Source organism: Dermochelys coriacea, chromosome 1 (assembly GCF_009764565.3).
Source record: "Dermochelys coriacea isolate rDerCor1 chromosome 1, rDerCor1.pri.v4, whole genome shotgun sequence".
Taxonomy (NCBI): Eukaryota; Metazoa; Chordata; order Testudines; family Dermochelyidae; genus Dermochelys; species Dermochelys coriacea.
Genome location: NC_050068.2, coordinates 271,046,504 through 271,066,522, shown reverse-complemented (window position 1 = coordinate 271,066,522; position 20,019 = coordinate 271,046,504). Strand labels below are relative to the sequence as shown.

At 39.0% G+C, this 20,019-nt stretch overlaps 1 protein-coding gene across 5 annotated transcripts in view; it reads left to right on the top strand.

Moving 5' to 3' along the window:
* NUDT4 (nudix hydrolase 4) overlaps positions 1-15,332 on the top strand; it is a 55,423-nt gene extending 40,091 nt beyond the window's left edge. The window contains exons 2-5 of one of the 5 annotated variants that reach the window (XM_038409947.2): positions 1,101-1,215; positions 2,043-2,087; positions 8,603-8,687; positions 11,990-15,332. In XM_038409947.2, coding sequence (XP_038265875.1) covers positions 1,101-1,215; positions 2,043-2,087; positions 8,603-8,687; positions 11,990-12,192 — 448 coding nt within the window. In that variant the 3' untranslated portion in view covers positions 12,193-15,332. Of the gene's footprint in view, positions 1-1,100; positions 1,216-2,042; positions 2,088-8,599; positions 8,688-11,989 lie in introns of all 5 variants that reach the window. The other 4 variants (XM_038409926.2, XM_038409897.2, XM_038409906.2 and 1 more) reach the window with 4 other exon arrangements.
* The last annotated feature ends 4,687 nt before the right edge of the window (positions 15,333-20,019 follow it).

Here is a 20,019-nt window from a genome sequence, read left to right as displayed (position 1 = left end):
GAAGATTTGACTAATACTGCTAAATGATTAGACAAATATGTTGTTTTAAAACTTTAAGCCAGCAGTTCTCAACTCGCAGCCCAATTAGCCCACTTGTGTGCTAAAGGCTGTGGCCACGCAGGTCCCGGTTACCAGCTGTCCAGTGCCGCAGGGTCCAGGCTGCCTGGCTGGTCTGGTCAGGGTCACTGGCCAGCCCCTCATAGTGGGGCTACCACTGAGCCCCACATAATCTGGTTCAGTGTTGGGGCTGCCGTCAGGCCCCCTGCCCAGGGCTCCCCTCCTGGCCCCACTTTGTGGAGGAATCTCTGGGCGGGAGGCGTGGGAGGGGGGAGGAGTCTGGTTTTCAACCTGTGGCCCAGGTAACATGCACCTCACAATTTATAAATAGGTTGAGAACCACTGCTCTAAGCAGTTGAATACTTCCTACCAATTTTTAACTGGTTTTGTAGAAGAGTCCCTGTGGCGTTTGAGGTAGGGAGGAGCCATACTGGTGTACTTGAAGTGAAGTGCGCTAAGCTAACTCTGCCAGACTTCTGGAACCCAATTTAATATGGTCTGTCAGACTAGGGTGCTTTAGAATCAGGACAAAGTTGAAAAACAAGCAAGCAAAACAAATCAATTTACTTAAAGCTTTTCTGGTCAGATGAAACATAACCTAACTATATACTAAAAAAGTTGTCAGTAGGATAGCTTCCGGAATGACACAATTTTCTCAGTTCACTGGACCATTCTATGGGATTCCAATTGCATGACTCTTGTTTTACATTTTTCTGACTTTCTCAAATGCCTATCATTTTTGTCTTGGTACAGTTACAGAAGAGAATCAACAGGTTTCCTTTATTTGCCTTAACTGTAGCCACACTCTCCATTAACTTTACTTCCAATAAACTGTCATTTTTACTACAGAATAGCTGGTTCTTTCAGGCTTCAGATTCTAGGAGTGACAAGACAAGAACTTCTGGAAAGAATAAAAAATGAATACTTCTGATCTTGTACAATAAAATTTAGAATTGACACATGCTAAAAAGGGTATGGTTAAAAATACAAGTGTCTGTATTTCAGGCAATTTACTAAATTGCCAAGTTTTACTTGTACACTAGGAGAGTAGACTGGTCAAATAAGAACGTCTGGGCAGCTGCACCTCGGAGCAGAACAACCAGAGAAATTCCATCTGAAGTTGCAATAGACACGGGGACCTCCAATGAATTGCATAAGGTGGTAAATATTCTGAATCTCTGCTGTATTCAGTGGTATACAAAGGATTATTTAGTAAGTATGCTCAACAGATGGCTCACTGCTGTTTTCGTTGAGGGTATGACTACACAACAAGCAGCTACAGCAGGACAGATGTGGCGCTGCAGCTACGCTGCTGTAGCGTAGACACTCACTACAATGACAGGGTTTTTCTATCACTAGTAAATCCAACCCCTCGAGGTGGTAGCTAGGTCAATATTCTCAGACATCACTGGCTGGACTTCTACTTGTGGAATGACTATTGACCCGTTAAAGGGGTTTGTTAGTTCTTTAGTTTTAATTTATTACTCAACCTCAGTAAATTATGCCTCCTAATACTTTCATTTATTTCATTCTACTCACCGTAGCTCACTGTCCATTTGGTTTCTTATTGATGTGTAAGCTTACGAGGAACATTGGCAAATAAAATAACATTTAGGTCCAGATGCATATGTGAGTTAAGCTATTCTTTGTTCTCTGCACTTTGGTGCTAATATACTCTTGCACACCACCTTAAGTCAATAAGATCAGATATGTACCTTCCTATTCCTGTTAGGCCCACAAATTACTGAACAGGCAAACTTGTTGCACCACAAATATATTCAGATGCCAGAAAGTTTGGGGTCATTTTGAAGTAATATAATGGTGTCTAGGTAAAATTTCTCTATAAACTACTAATCTACAGTATCTTCTGATAACTCTGTAATCCACTTTTATATGGCTTGTAACAACTCCATTACAAAAGCACAAGTCAGACTTCAGCTTTGAACTAAAAAAACTGACTTGGTAACATTTTCTTTTTTTTGTAGGCTGGAGTAAAGGGAAAACTAGGCAGACTGCTGGGGATATTTGAGGTGAGCTATTTAAAAACAAAACAAACCCCACATACCTAACTACAGATGTGTTGACTGTGCAAGTAGATAGGTTGGTGAAACCGACATCTATGCAGTAGTACCAGATTAGAAGTTCTCCAAGAAAATCAAATGTTACTTGTTTTAATCTTCCAAAGGAGATTTAAACGTGGTTGGAAAAGGAGGAGGGGAAATGAGCTTCTGCTGTTTTGCTTCTCTAATGTGTAGAGCCTGGAAAGTAGAAAGTCTTCAAGATGTTGGAAATTCTGGTGTTCTTTTCCCTATTTTCTGGGAAGAAATGTATGGATATCTGAAGAACTAATAGGTTTGACACTTGAAAATCAAAAAAGTGAAACCAGACTGAGCGGGGAGAGGCTTTTTAATTCAGACTAAACATTTTGTTCAACACCCAACTTTCTAAAATAGCCAAAGATCTTAAGACCAGAAAAGACCACCAGATTATCTGGTCTGACCACCAGTATATCACGGGTCACAGAACACTACCCAAGCACCTGCACACTAAAGTTCACTGGAATTAAACCAAAGTATTACTGCCCTTGTAAGACTTCTCTGTTGTATGCCACATAGAACAGGAGAGACTGAGGTGAACCAGTGCCTGAAGCCTCTGAAATGAGAGAATGAGACATCAGGTGATTCTAGCAAGTGACTAGTCCCATGCTGCAGGGAAGGTGGTTGGTTTTTTTTGTTTTGTTTGGGGGGTGTGTGTGTTTTTTTTTTTTAAACAAACCAAAAAAACTAGTCACTGCTAGATGGGGGAGGGGAGGGGGGAATTCCTTCCTGACTCGAATATGGGCATCATTAGTTGTTGAGCAAGGCCCAAGAAAATGGCTGATACCACCTTAGACCACTGGCCAATACCATCCAGTGTCCCTTCTCCAGCTGTGGCCATCTCTTGTGCTTCATATGAAAGACCCCAAAAAAAAAGTGGGGAAAACTCAGCTTCAATACTTAGTCCTTTTAAGGTCTCTGAGAGCTTTCAGTCAATTTCCTTGGTTTTACTTTTGGCTTCACGCAAGATAAGATTAAACATTCTTAGTATCTTGGAGATTTAATAAATCAGTTCTAAAAATCAGGCAAAAAGAACAAATTCCTTTTCTCAAAGTGTGGGTGACAAAGGGACCCAATCTAGTCAGCTTGAGTTACTTTTTAACTTCTGGTGGTACAACTGCATCTTCCAGTTTTTGTGGTTTGACGGTCACTATATTTTTTTTTAAATGTTTCCCCTGATGCTTTGTGGTAGACCCACACAAATGGGGGAATTGATACAAAGTAATGTCCAATGCTCAAAAGAATTGGAATAAAACCTCTAATTTTTTCTATAGTTATTTTAAATGTTTGCCACAGTAGCAGGCCAGACATTAAGTTCTTTATTCCTTTAAAAGAGTAACACATCAATAGTTTCAGAGACAAGTGGAGTCTTCTCCTGCTCCACAATCAAAGCAAAGCACAAATCAAATCTTGAGTAGATGTGTTAATTATATCTTCCCATGTAAAAGCATTTCCAGGAACTTGTAAATAAATAGCTTATATTAACAAGTCCAAAATAACTAAAATAGTTTATATGTTCCAATTTAATACATAATACAATATGCACCTGAAGTGCCACTTTAGAGTGTAATGGGATCTATTAAATTATGCCAGGCTGTCCTGGAAAAGGAATGCTATACAAAATAAAGGTGTCTACTGAAAAAGGCATGCTGAACACATTGCATTGACCGGCCACTGTATGAAAATAGTTTTATTAGGAGAAGGTGTTACATATAAGCTAACAGATGCTGTCTGGCACAGGAAATTAAGTTATAAGGAAAGGTAGAAGCGAGTTACATCTACTACAAAAGGTTCCAGTGTGATAACTTTACCGTTATTTCATGGCTGAAATCTAACACATGCACTTGAACTCATTGCCAGTATGAAATATAAGTGGTGTGATCTTAAACTACATTGGAGTAAGTAAAAAGATAGATGAAATTAGTCAACAAGAAAATAGTTTCAGCATAGCATTGCTGCTTAAAGAAAATTAATGTTTAGGATTACAGATTGTTAAAGAATACATTAAAAATTACGAATCTTATTTTACATAGACCCTGAAAATAGTTCTCAATTTCCACCTTATTTACCTCCCCAAATCATGCCTCTCGGGGTCTGATTCTCAGATAGTAGCTTAGCTGATGACATAACACACCAGGCAGTGCAGTGAATGTAGCTCTATTTTAGATGGTTATGTCAACTGTTGCACAAGTTCTGAACTGGAGTCCTAACAAGTGTTTAGAAACATATAGCTGCCTCAGAGGAAGACAAAGCTAATATACCTGCATATTTTGATATGCTATACCATGGAGAGCAGAATCATAGAATCCTAGAATATCAGGGTTGAAAGGGACCTTAGGAGGTCATCTAGTCCAACCCCCTGCTCAAAGCAGGACCAATCCCCAGTTTTTGCCCCAGATCCCTAAATGGCCTTCTCAAGGATTGAACTCACAACTCTGGGTTTAGCAGGCCAATGCTCAAACCACTGAGCTATCCCTCCTCTTCCTTGAGAGCTGATAGTAAGCTTGGATGTATAGTACTGATGTTCAGAGTAACTTTTAGCCTAGTTAAACTAAAAGTGCTTCTATTTTAATCCGACTCTTATGTTTTCCATATTGTGCAGCAGTCAATCCCATAGGCTGATACCCTGTTTCAAAATTTACAGTCATGTGACTGTCAGACTTTATGTTGAACTGCAATGACTGTTGAACAGTTATGAATCAACAGATTAAAAACTAGAAATAAAATTAACACATTTATTTGATTGTCAGATGTTGAGTTTTAAGACATGAGTTAAAAGATACGGCTTCATATACCATCGGAGATAAAATATGGTTTCAGTGGCTAAATGATGTCAGAGTACTTGCATTCCTAATTTTTTCTTTCCACTTTGAAAACCCAGATGGCTTCAAATTTTCTTCCTCCTTTGGATTGTAAATGGCAGTCCTAGTAGAGACATACTATTTTTCTATGTGGTGGCATGAAATGCATCAAGGAGAGAGGCACTCAGATTACAAAAATTCAGAATCAAATATTGTGTGGAGTTTATCTAGAGCAGCAATTTGCCAGTGAACAGACTAAAAAAAAAAAGGCATTTTATCCTACTCACAGGCTGAATGACAAACTTTGAATCAGCTAAAACATAAATGGCCTAGGGATACACTTCCATCTTTGGAAATGGCAAAAATCTGTCTCCCATACTTAAAATACCTCTTCCACATTCCATGTCAAATGACACCAACAGAAGTTGGTCCAGTAAAAGCTCTTATCTCACTCACCTTGTCTCTCTAACATCTTTAACAGTATAATACTCTTATCCCTTGAGGAGGATACTGTGGAACTGATGGATTGATGCCCAAGTCATGTGGAGCGAGGCAGTGAGATTACTGCATCTGCCATATCTACTTTAGCTGTAGGCTTCCAGAAACCAATAAAATGCTGATGGAGATCAGCCTCATTGGTGAATATTTTCTACAAGTTCAGCCACTGTTTGTGCAAGTGTCGCCATAGTGTCCAAATATTTCAGAGGTAAATAAGATAGACTTTCTGGAAGCTTCTGTGCTGTTTTCTTCCTGAACTTGTATAGGTTATATACACAAACTATCATTTTGGTAAAAAAAAAAAAAACTTACTCAGGATTTGTGGCATGCCCTAAAGGTGGTAAGATTTGGATTAGCCTAATTGCAGGCAGCCTATTCCTGTGGATCCCCCCTCAATGGAGAACACCCAAGATTTTTTTTTTTTTGGTGCCTCTATTTTTTGGTTGCTTCCACTTTATTGCTCAGATTGTTTCATAGTGTAGCCCTTGCATTTCTTTTAGGCTGCATCTAACACTATAGGACTCCTAGGCCTGGCTACACAGTCGCTTAAGTTGATGTAAGTTATGTCGCTCAGGGATATGAAAAAATCACCCCCCTAAGCAATGTAGCTTACATCGACCTAGCGCAGTGTCTGCACTGCGCTATGTCAGCAGGAGATGCTCTCCCGCCAACTTAGCTTCCACCTCTCAAGGAGGTGGAGCACTGAAGTAAACAGGAGAGCACTCTGCCATGAACTTATCACATCTTCACCAAACCTGCTAAATCAGTGCTGCGGCATCAATCGTAGTGGTACCAATTTAGCATGCAGATCTAGGTAACACAGCTGTACAATATCTGTCTATTACTCATCCCTTATTCGGCTCTTCAGCTGGAGGCATGGCCACACCTTAAACAGTTTCACTCCCCCTAGGTAACAGACTTCAGTTTTAGGGCACATTGGATGGAGCTCCTTACCAGCTAATATAGTTAACTTTTTAAATTAAAGGCAATTTGTGATGCTTCATCTCTAAAGCAAAGCTATAAGGTAAGGAACCAGGCACTAAGTAGAGCCTCTTTTAGGAGAAAGGTTTAAAGCTAGGAGTTGCTACATATTTGAATAGGTTGTTTTTGGGCAGGCATGCTGGACTCCACTGGTAAAGCAATAAAGATGCCTACACTGTGAGGACTACGTTGACTGAATTGGAGAAGTTCCCTCTACCACTGTTGCGGTTACATGGCTAACTACACCTTTTTTCCCCCCTTTTTAGTCTGAGTTTACCCACTTTAGGTGTTTGGTCTCTTGTCCTTACCTGTCCCTGTGTGGAATTTTTCAATTCTTCTACCCTTAGACTGGGATCTGGGTACACTACTTGCTTACTAGCCTGCAGCTCTAACAGGGTTTTAGGAATTTGACAATGATGTTGACCAACAACCTTCTTAGAATGTTATTTAGTAATTAGAACAAAACATTAAACTACTTAAAACAGCCTACATGTGCACTGTTAGGGCACGTCTACACGAGACAGTACTGCATGGCAATCTAATACACTGTAGATGCACACCTCGGCTTGCCACACAGTAACATCCAGTGTAGATAAATCAGAAGTCTCATATGTCACTACATACCAAGTTAGATGGTTCAGTTTTGTTCCAGTTGCCAACTTAAAAATTCCCCTACAATCCCTCCTGTCTCTGATGCTCAATCTGTTTCTCTGTTCTACCTTGTCAAAACTGGCTTTGGAGCTCCCCAAAGAGCAGCCATTAACAGTACTTACTTTGATATTGTCCATGAGTTACCCATAACTGTAAGCTGTTGGGTGACTGGGGAAGAAGGAAAGAGGCCCTTTCTAATAGGTTAGTGGGGTCTGCTAACCAGTCAGACCTCCAGGGTGAATGCAGCATTCTGTTGTATAGTACAGTCACCTGTGTTTCCTTTAAGCTGCGCAGTTTGGTGGCCGCCCAGGAGTGATTAAGTGCTGCGCACTAGATTAGCAGAGTTGTGCACATCCAGTAGTGTGTGTGTTCAGGTGCTTCTCCCCCCAGCTGCTTTGCAGCCACATTGCTCTTGCAGCTGCTCCTGGGACCCTCCTGCTGGCTGTGCAGGGAAGGGTGGAGTGGGGAAAGGGGGTGCTGATGGCAGGCTATCCCCCTGTCTCCACCCCATACCCCATCTCTGCAGAGCGGGGACGTGGTTCAGGATAGGAGCAGGAGGGCCTTCATTGAGTGCCTTAAGGAGACAACAACACAGCATCTCTCAAACTTCCCCAGCAGCCAGCACACTCGGTCTGGCACACTCAGTCTGTGGCACACTCACCTCCCAATACATACTTGTGGTGGTGGTGGTGTTACTACTTGGTACTTCCTGCAATGCACATATAGTCTCTGTAATTTTATTCTTTCAAAGTGTGTTATTTTATGTTTTGACTGGTCTATGCATTTTCAACTTTTATGTCTTGCACTTAAATTTAATTTTTAGTGAGTTCTAAAATGCTTAACCTGTGCTGGCTGGAGTAATTATTCCTATGAGAACGTAAAAAAAAAAATTAATCTAGGTTTTTTGTTTCTACTGGTAGCGCACATCTGCACATTTTCTTGATGTACATAAAAATGATTCCACACATGGATGGAAAAAATTAGAGGGAGCATTGTCACACCCTACTATTGGCAAATCTAGATTCAGTATTAATAGAGTACTCCGTCTTGCTCATGAATTTGGATACTTACTTACCTTTGTCAATTTCACCTATGCTGAGTGAAATTCTGTAGTCTCCATTATAGGTGTGGTCAGACTAGATCATGATGGTCCTTCGTGGACTCTCTCCTAGATGTAGATGTTTGAAAGATAACTAAATGAATATCATCCAGTTTTCACACCATAGCATCCACTATGCTTTCAATTTTGATTCTATTCAATACTAGGGGTGGCTTTCCAGTTTGATGGGAAAATGGAAATTTAAATACTCTTGTGTTTCTTACTGCAATAGTAAGAGTTATGAAGGATTTTATAACCATATCAAATATAGTAAGTAAGAGTTGGTTGTGTTGTCTAGCAGATACATTGCACGCTTTAAGGTAAATAATTTAAGAACATGAATTTTAAAAAGTGTATGTCTTTAAAAATAACTTCTAAATTACTGTGAATTGAAATTTGTATTTCTAACATTCAAGCAGAACCAAGACCGGAAGCATAGAACTTACGTATATGTTCTTACGGTGACTGAAATATTGGAAGACTGGGAGGATTCAGTTAATATAGGCAAGTTTGTTTTTATCCTTGCTATGTGCTAACTTTAAGTGTGTTTTATTTTCTAGAACCTACAACAGTGGATTCTTTTCTAAATCTGGAGAGAACCCTAATCTGTGGCAAAACTGAAATGATTGTAAATGGTTTTTCCTCAACTGTACAAAACTTAACCTTCAAATACAATGTAGAAGTAACGCATCTAGGAAGTAGGTCTTGTAAAGCAATAAGATGGGGAAAACGGCAACTTTTTTAGACATAATTAGAACCCCCAGTTGTCTAGTCATAATTAGTCTAGTCATAATTGAAAGTGTTCAGAAAATGGGTGTGTTTTATGGAAAACTTTGAAGCAGATTTTTGCTTTTTGTTGAAAAATTTTCAATTTGTTTCCAGAAAACAGAAAGGTGTGTTGATTTTCCATAAGAAAACAATGAAAAGGCCATTATCAAACTTTAATGAAAAACTTTGGCTAGCTTTAGTCAAACTTGTACTTCATCACTTCCCTAGCTCTTGAGCAATGCCAGTATTAGTCATAAGTAAGGGTAAGATTAGATCATTGAAGTCACAGGTTCCGTAACTTTGAGACCTCGGTGACATTTTCCACTTCAGGCTCAGGGTGGCAGGGCCAGAGCTCTCAGCCGGCAGTGGGGTACTTGGAGCCACTGGCTCCCCCTCCTGCAGTGGGGCCTGGGCTCTCTTCTCCCTGCTTGGGCTTTGGTCTCACACACCTCTCCCCATAATTATTTTTAGTAAAAGTCATGGACAGGTTGCAGGCTTCTGTGAATTTTTGTTTGCCTACAACCTGTTCGTAACTTTTACTAAAAATAACTGAGAAAATTTTAACCTTAGACACAAGTTATGTTTACTGGCTAAAGCCTGCTAAGTTTATATGCATAGAGTATCTAGTCAAGTGGTTCTCAACCCATTTACCATTGTGGGCTGCATATGCAGTTCCCTGTATTATGTGGGCTGCATCCACACAATGTGTACTACCTGTATGGCCCTGAAGCCATCATATGGCCTGCAGCTATGTGCTGACTGGACAGTAAGCGGCCCATGGGCCGCAGATTGAGAACCACTGATGTAGTCAGTCTAGTTAAACAGCATTTTTTTGAAATGTATCACATGACTGTACCCTTTTGCTAAAGTTAATCAGTTACAGAGATCCCTAACTATTTAGTCTGCCTTCCATATGGCTTTACCTAAATATTAACATGTTGCACTCATTGAGCAGTATGTTGGTCAGTTATCAGATCACAAAGGAATCTGCACCAAAACAGTATCCTTGGTTAGTTGATGGCTTTCCCATTTCAGGAACTGGAATTTTAATACTTTAACAGAATACTATAAATTATAGAATAGAGTTTTTTGCCATCGAGTGGTATGTCAATCATGACTGTGTCCCTTTAAAAGAATGTTTTAAAAATTACAATAGCAGCGCAATATATGTAATGCAAGTTGTACAGAAAATGGAATTAACAGATTTTTCATGTTTTCAGTGCAGAAATAACTCAAAAAAAAAAAACCAAAAAAAAAAACCCACTTTAGTGCAGGGGTTCCCAAACTGTGATAAGTGTACCCCCAGGATATGGAAGTCATCTCCGGGGGGTATGTGGGAGAAATTGTGCAACGGTGTATTTTATTTATTGCATTTTCATAGTAGGCTACTCAAATTAAGCTTTAAAACGCTGGACATTTGTTATATAAAATATGGTAGTTTAATTTACTTCAAGATATACCAATGAAAACACAATGCTGACGTACAGAGCCCTCACCTCCAATCACTATACAGTGCGGGTTCAGTTGCCCAACAACTGTCCCGTCTACTGAGTTCAGAACTTAAAAGGGTTTTTTCAGTTCTATGTGGCACACTATAACTATAACTGTATGTAACAGTGAAATATGGACAGATGGCTTAAGACAGTGGGGTAGGGGTATGCAGGCAGCTGGTAGATCTGGAATGGGATACACAATAAGAAAAGTTTGGGAACCCCTGTTTTAGTGCGTTATGGTACTTTCTGGATCATTAAAGGTGTCACAATTATATATTTTGTGGTATCAAATAAGATTGTATGGGTTAAAATGAATACTAGTGTTTCAATTTGGGATACTCTTCATGAACCAGGAAGGAACACATTGATTTCAGGATACAGCAGCAACATTTCTGCTATTTTAGTGGAAGAGGATTGGGCTTGTGGTTCGAGTCTGGTACACAAACATACAAATACAAATGGTAAAGAAATACTGACAACTTTTGTCAATATATTTGAAAAACAAAATGGAATGACTTGTACTTAACTAATTCAAATATTTTTAAAATATTCCTTAAAGGAAATGCTTCTTAACAGCTGTGTTTTAGATGGCTTCAATTAGTTTATCAGCTGAGACATGAGGTTTAAGAGCATTTTAGCAACTTGAAGGGGTTGCTTCAGCAAACTTCCAGGTTGCTCTGTTCTCATTGGCTGGAGGTATTCCTCAGGAGTTGCATGTTTTTCCTTATCAATTACCAGTGCCTGGAGTTCTGCTACTAATCTAATGTCTGAAATGTCGGATGTTAAACTTACTACCCTTCTATCCTCTTGAAGAGGGCAGATGAATAATGCATGTGTTCCCTCTGGTATGTTTAAAGTGAAATAGCTATTCCAGAATAACTTCAGCCATGAACACTTAAAAGTGGATTATGCTACTTTGAAAAAAGGCACTGCTTTCATAAGTGTCCACACATGGAGTTATTCAGGAGGAGTTTGTGTAGACATGCCCTATGCCATAAAGAAGCCAACCATGAATCTCTGTTCTTGTTCCCAGCCATTAGGACTAGATCTTTAAAGAGCATGGATTCTGCATAAACTGATGGACTGGATAGAGTAGGTATAGGACCTCTACAAAAGATACCCTGTGTCTAAAATGTTTTGTTAGCATCTATTTAGTTTCAATGAACAAGATAAATTTGACTAAATCTTTGTTGTCCAACTTTCTCTTGATGTCACTTTCCCATTCTCCAGTTGTCAGTCTACCAGAGCTCAGACAACCTGGATTTCCAATGTAAAGAAACAAGGGAAAACAAACCTTTTAGAACTTTATACACTAAAGACGGGGAGGCACAAAGACCACTTTTCCTCTGCTGCTCAGCTGTTACTCCTGTGTTACATGCTACCCCCACTTACACTTGTGGGGAGGATGCATGATCTTAATTCAGTTCGTACTTTTGCACTTTTAAGTTTTTGGACCTTGAGTTTTTGGAACTGGCTGTTGTAGCTGAACTGCTATTGAAACTTGTTTGTAACATATTTTTCTTTGATTGTAAATTACTCATTCAGGAAGGAAAAGAGAATGGTTTAAAGTAGAAGATGCTATCAAGGTTCTTCAGTGTCATAAGCCTGTTCATGCGGAATACCTGGAAAAACTGAAACTGGGCTGCTCCCCAACCAATGGGAATTCTGTGGTCCCCAATCTTCCTGATAACAACTCCTTATATGTCACTTCTGCACAGACTTCTGGGTTGCCCTCTACTGTGAGATAAAAATTTGGATTACCTTTTTACTCATGGGCCATCACAAGGTGGGGGATGGGAGAATGTCTGTGTTCACATGCAGACATCTTTGACTATCAGTCCTCAGCAAAATGTGTGAATACATCATAACATTCAGATACTGACTTTTTTCCTTTTAGCAATGTAAAATAGTATTTCAGCAAACTAAAGCCATATATGGAATTTTTTAAGATGCCTTAACTGGCCATTTTTTAAAAACTATCAATATATAAATTACACATCTGCTAAAATAACGAACATCTGAGTTAAGTGGAACTTATTCCAGATTTTGGTTTAAATTTTTTTAGTCAGGTAGTCTTAAAAAAACAAAACAAAAAAAAAAACACACACACTAGCAGGAAAGTTCTTGAACAAATGGCAGTAACGTTTCTCTTAAACTTCCACTCAGTGTACAATTAAAGTGCTAGATGACCTCTAAAATACTACCACTATCTGGGAAACTGAGCATGCTATTCAGCTTAGATTACATAAGCATAACTACAATAAAGCACTAAATACATCCAGCCAATCACAGCAAAGGATTCAATCATCAAGCAATGTTTTCCCCTCTGTTACCTGGACCTATGGAAACTTAACATACAAAATGTAGTCAGCTTGAGCAAAGATTTGGAAAAGAGGCTCAACCATTGATGATGCTCTGTTGCTACAATTCCAAAAGCTGTTCTAAGACTTTTTTTGTAGTACTTGGCCAAATATGCAAGAAATTCATAATTGTAGAAAGAGGTACATGAAAACTGAAAACATGCTGCTGATCTCCCTCCCCCTTTCCATGTTGCCTTCCTCTGATATCCTAGCATTCATTTTGCTGATGATGCGATCCCATAGTCTTCTAGGATTGTTCAATCAGTAAAGAAATAGCATCAGTTTCTTCCAGTTTTGTGTCTCTTGTAGCTTCTGTGGCATATAAGAATAAAGTACAGGGTTTGGAAGAAAATTATACCTATAAGGGAACAACACGGCTAGGTCTAAGTCTGTTAGCAAACTAGTGATCAAGAGGAAATGGCACTTTGTGGAGTAGGAGCAGAAAGGGCTGGTATTAACATTTCAGATGTACCAAAATTTTCGTTACCTTATTAATGACTCTGCTGGATTCCCAATTAAAGTTGTAATACTTCAGAAATATTTTTGATCATTCAAAATAACTGTTTTTGCTCTCTGAAGTGAAAGTAGAGCTAATGCTACAACTTAGCTGGTGTAAACTTGGGACAGCATCCTGTTATAATTACCATTTTCCCCCTGTATCTGTCAACCAAAAAACGATGGAAACTGAATATGGGTCCCAACATGTTCTTGCCACTGTGCCATTAAGACAGTTTTCTATAAAGAATGCCACCTAGCTCATGCAGATACTTAACTTTTGGAATTTGTAGGATCTAAATATTAATTCCATCTGCTTCTTCTTTCTGGGCAGCAAGCCAAAACTGAGGTTGTGGTAAACGTGTCTTGTGAAGGCTGTTTTGGGTAAACTCATTCTTTTACATAGCATTTGAACCCTTTTTGTAAATAGTCCAACTGGTAAATAGTGAGTGTAAAATGGAAAGTAAATGTAATTTAAACATTGTTACTCAATACACAACTTCTACTTTTTTAGCACAAATTGTGTACAATGCTGCTATAAATTAAACTTCTGCGTGCTGTTACACTTTTTTAGGAAAATATTGGTGCCACAAGTGATCCTTTTTGAAAAATGAGATCTTTGTGCCATATATAAATGCATTTAAACCATGGATAGTAATGTTTTAGAGGTTTCACCTCATGTAAACTGTTTTTTTAAGAGGCCATAAGTACTACTGATTAGAGATGGCCCTGAACGTGAGCCACAAAACAGAAGCTGCCTGAACTTTAAGGTGGGGTGTTTTTTAAATCCCTAGATTAGCACTAGCCCTATGGTTCTAGTTCCAGGTCACTTCTAAAACGGGAAGAGCAGGTATGTTTTTTATTTATGCACCACAAAATGGTGGAATCATCATGAACAGTTGATCTCATGATACTTCAGGTATTTGAGGGCCAAAATCTCAACAATTCATGAGATTTTTAAATCCATTTTAATTCTTCTGATCTAAACACTACCAACATTGCCTAGCTTTTGTCCTGACTGAAGGGCTTACAAAATTGGAGGGACTTGCTAACTAAAACATCTAGAGAGCTGAAGTCAGGTGCTTTGAAAAGAATGTCTAATGTACTATGACAGAGAATGGTTTAATGGTAATAGAAATGTCATTAAGTTGATCTAGTCTGCCTTTTTGAAACAGTGAGCCATTTAACGTTTCAGTCATGTACATTGACACTCATTTTTGTGCAGTAGTCATTAACACATTAAACTGAGCTCATAACTATTAGTCTTTTGAGAAGTTTCTTTTGATTGTACAAAATCCATGAAACTATATACAAAAGTCCAAAGTAGTTACTTGGCTTCTAGTTCATAACTGCTTGTATCTCAAAACAGCTTCAGACTCCTGGAATTAAAAGAAAACCCATACTTGTACAAGATAATAGTGGTAATGCATGATCTTACTTTGTAGCTCTCTGTATTTGATAATGGTGTAAAAATGTACAGAATTGCTGTTGCTAACTGATTGCCTATAAATATTTTAATATTTTGGTTGCACACATTTGGACTGTTAATAGTGCCACTTGAATTCTTAAATGCCATTCATTGTACAGATCTCTTCAGTCTCTATGCAGCTTTCAAAGTGAAGCCCCATATTGTTCAATTTGATTTCCTATGCTTTTCTATTCACAGAACTTTGAAGTATGTGACCGTAAAGGTAAACGGACAATACTGTGCAAGCTGTTGCTTTACGTATGCTACAGGAAACTATTCTAGCAAATTCCTTTTGTATGTTTTGAGACTTTTAAGAATCAAAGTGAACACTAAAGTTAAATTCTACAGAAATGGATGGTGTAAAACTTGGGATAAGACTGATAAAATTTTGCACCAGTTCCTGCTGTCAAGATTAAATATAGAAGCATGTTGCTGCCAGTAGTTTCCTCACATTCTTACAAAGGCTTCCAGTTTGGTTTATGAAGTAAACTAGTGGTGATTTTATGGCTTACTGTGGTGCATTATTTGTGCAAATAAGACTGAATTTACATTTCTTCCCCCCTCCCCCCCAAAAAAGTGAGCTGCTGGCAGCTCTGAGGCTTGCCTGGCTATGTGAACAGAAAAAATCTGATTTGCACCAATGGTTTTCCTGTAGCAGCCATGGTTTGGGATAATCATGACCTAAGATAAAAGATTGTGATGGCTATTGCCAATGGAAATAGCTTCCACTCCACCTGAAGTGGAAGTTTTGTTACAATAAATACCTACTTGAAAATGGATATTTTAACACTGCAAAAGTATCAAGTATATTGCACAGAAGCTGTTAAAGTGAAAAGCATAATTTGGTGATTTATTGCACACTAACTTTACCCAAAGTTGGCCTATTGACAAGTCACTGGAGAAAATCAAAAGGAAAAACCAAGTTGGCTTGTTTATAAACATGGTTCTCAGAAGAGAAATTTGAAGGAAAACCCCCTAATTTGTTGTAAACATTTTGAACTGCTTGCATGGATTTTCTTTAAAGATTGATGTAAGAATTTTGACTTTTTATATTGGAGATAAATATCAAAATAAAACCTGAACTAGTGCTGTGGGTGTCATCTTTTGATAGGCACTAGTTTTACCAGTGATGGCAAAGTGCTAATATACAATGCTTATGCCCCATCTGAAAAGGGTTTGAGGCCTGCTTAAATATAGCTCCATCAAGAATCTTTATAACCTTGGTTAGCCCTCTCCATGCTCCAGTTCAGACATGGTAAATGTGGCCTAAAACTGACAGTCATGCACATGTGTTCTTGTTGTGTTCTGAATAGTCCAGGTAATAGTGTGAGTGCAAATGCAATTGAGAAATAAAACTCCTGCTTCTACAGACCTGTGCTGTAGGAGTTGTCTAGCCACAAACCTTTAAAAACAGAACTTGGCTGAGTTAAGCTGTTTTCATTCTTCAGGCCACCTATTTTATTGCTAGGGTGTGTAAATGTTCAAGACCTCTTTGCTCCAGCCAGATCAGTCATATTCCTTACTCCTGTCTACCATGTAGACAGTTGTTGACAAGCCAAACTAGTGCTACAGTTTAGGACTTTTGTAGGAAAAGCAGTTTTAAAGCTTCCTTTTGTCTTTTAGTGCCAGCTTTGGAGGGCAGGTTCTCTTCTCTCATCTATTCTACTATGGGAGAGGGAATCTTAACTAAGCTTCATACTCATTCTCCCACATCCTCCCAATGATAAATATTATATAGGACACCCAGCAAACAGCAATGGTACTTTCTGAGAGCACCATGAAGGCTAGCACGAAAACATTTCACTCTTTTCCTGCAGGAAGTTATGTAGGATGGCCCTATGCTAAAAGGAATAGTGTTGGAGAACATCTAGAAAGGTCACATCCATTTGCAGAGGTTGAGGTTCAAGCACCATGTTTCTGTGTATCATTCTGAAAGATGGGATCAAGGGCCAGTCTATATTTACTGTCCCTCAAAGTGCTGCTCCCAAAAAAATCCCATCCTGACAACTGCTTTTTCTTCTTGTCTATCTCATCTCCCCCCATGTATGCCTCCCCATATCTCCCATGGATGAGGCTGGGAGTATGAAAGAGGCCAAGGACTGGCTGTGTATCCTGCAATGTTCACCTCCCTACTGCTCTCACTGTGACAAACCACTACCAGCTGATGCACTCAAGACTGAAGCTGGAGAACTTTTTGACAAGTGGGTGCATATGGTGTGTTTGGGAAGTGTTAGAGTATATTTTAACATCTCTATCTGCTGTGTGGGTTTGAAGCTCTGATTCTGGTTGACTTGTAATAAGAGTCAGAGTGGTCTTAGGCAGCCATTGTGCCCCTTTGGTCTGCTTGGTTATATGTAATCTAAGCAATTTGGAAGCCTGAGAGCATCCTAGTCTACCCTGTTTGTTGCTGCTTAAGCACAACCCTTACATATGTGATATTTAGGGCTAGATATCTCTTAAGACATGAAGGTGTATTACCTCTGTTTGGGCAGCTGGTCCTCTACTGTAGCTTTTTTTTTTAATTGGTATGTGCTAGTGATGAGGCCTAAATTTGTATTTGATTTTTCTACATTAGGAGGCAGACAGACTAATGGGTATCTCAACATTCCTGCTTGCCTCTGTGGTATTGCCAGAGGTGGCTTTGGTCAGCAACCCTGCAGGCACAAGTGGGCCTGATGTATCCCTTACCTAACCTCAGCACCTGATAAAGCAGTATATAGATACAAACTAGAGGAGTGGGCCAGCAGCAGTTTTCATCTCATCCCTGACCCTAAACTACATCCTTACTCTTTTGAAGGCTGCATCAGTAACACAATTGAAATGGTGCATACCTTAGAGGTGAGAGGCACCAATAGGTCTTAACATCCTTACACAGGGATAGCACTTACCTACCTCACAGGCATAAAGCCAGATTTCCACTGTGTAGTCTCCTAGTGAGTGCAGAGTACTTACTGGAGGCAGGAGGGGAACAGCTATTGTCTTCTTTAAAACTGTCAGAGCTGGGGCTTCTGTATTTTTTGAAGGTAAGAGGTATCATTCTGCCACATTTGTTCAAGGACATAGGCTGCATTCAGTACCTCTCACTGCTGGAAAGGACAGGTACAGTTTGGCTAACCCTTGGAAAGCAGCAGGTAGGGTATTAACCTTGTTACTGCAATCTCAACTACTTTTGCTATATAGCTAAGCTGTCATTTTAGGACAATTTTCCCACCTGTTCCCTGGTCTTTACATAAGAGGAAACGTTTGTCAAAAGAAATGGAATCCAAGAACTGCACTGCCTGTGGTTGAGGCAGTTGATTCAAAGCTATGAACACCTCAAGGGCAACGAACAAACCTGTTGTATAATCAGCTTCTACTTGTTTAAGGGGCTAGGTTCAACTCCTACATCCAATCATGCCAAGTAGTTGTTGTTCCCAAACATTTTTCCTTACTTATACCAGCTTTGTCAAGTCTTGCCCTAGGGGTTAGCTGCACAGAACCACCATCTTAAGTGACCAAGCCCTTGATCTAGGGACTGCTCCCTTCCTCATACTTGGAGATGCAGCAGTTGAAACCCATCAAAGATGAACAATTAGCTAGGTGTGCCTGCTACTACACTAACATCTAAACTGGTATCAATAAGATGCATATAGTTAAACCACTCTGCTTGTTGTACTGGGTTGCATCTGTCAGCTTAACTGTTCTGGACTATCTGCAGCCTCAGGAAGGTACATCATTTTACAATTTTTCCACAACCTCAGAGGCAAACTTTTTTTAAAATGCAAGTTCTAGAACATTGTGTAGCAAGAATGCTTCTGCAGGTACTGCAACCACAACTGAAGACCCATATGTGATTAATCTTCCAGTGATGTCTTATTTCATATTTATCTCACACACAACCAAACCAACCAACCATGTTTTCATGTCATGTGCAAACCTCTTCTTTGGGCAAAGGGTGCTTTATAAATACAAGTTTGCATAAATTAATCCCTCAACTTTCTTTTTAATGTGAACATGTCTCCTTCCTCTAGTATCTGATGTTCTGGGGCTAGTCAAATTGACAGCTTCTTGCCAACAAACAGATGTCTACGTATACCAGTTTAACTCCGGTATATTATTGTCCTTTACTAGTGCATGTTACCTGAGTAATTGTGTTTTGCTAAAATAATTAGACTTTCAGTCTACCTCTTGCAGTCACAACACATACCTCATGTTTGGTCAGTGCTTGGAAAAAGTAAAGCAGCCCTCATTACTCATTCCACTCAAGTCCAGGCTGCTACTTACTATAGATGATGCAGCATCAAACAAGCACACAAACATCAGGAATAAAGAAATTTTGCTACTGTGTGCCACTCTTCACAAAACTGCAGTACTACAGAATTAAGTGGTCACTAGGAAAATCTTGAACATTTTGATAGCGTGAGGTGTATTTATGCCCTGAAGTCCATTACTTGTCATGGTCTGATGCAGTTGTATTAACACCTCAGTGTTTTACAGGTGTTGTAAGCATGTATTTTTACAGTAAGCAATTAGAAAATGTTGGCTGGATAGTTTAATTACACTTCCAAAGCATTCAAAAACTCCTATATTGTGCAAGAAACCCAAAAATAACTAAGAGCAAGGAAACAGTCTAACCTTTGTCCGAGAGGTTTGGGACAGAATGGTTTACTTTTCTTCCCACTACAAAGCAGCAGCAGCAAATGGAAAAACAAGAGTTATAGAGGGCTTAAAAATTTGTCAAAGTTTATTTTCTTATTTTGCACAGACATTATTTAAAGACCACTGTGAAACTGAACAATACCATGGTCACACTACAAAAGGGACCACTTTTTTTTAAATGATGCTCAATGTATATGCAATGAATCACTCTTCCTTTTATTTCAAGTGTCTATTACATTACAGTCATGACAGGTTGTTTATAACATATCAGACATTTTATTTTAAAGTAACCCTCAAAATAATTCCAAGTAGGAACACACAAATTGAGAGAGATTTCACAACTTTTGATTTTATTATTCCATTAAGATGTTTTACAGTAACCATAATGTGTTGGAGATACGCTTTCTTGAAAGCTATAGAAGCAACACTTCACTGTTTTAGGCTACAGAATTCACCTAATATCCAAGACATTTATTCTATCAGTTTTAAGTGATTTATACACAACCTCATTTCCATGTAAAATCATGGCTAAATGTTTAAAAATGACAGTTCAGATTTCAGAACGTTAAATGCAAGAAAAAAGGACCTTCCAGTGTATTTCCTTGACCTAGATT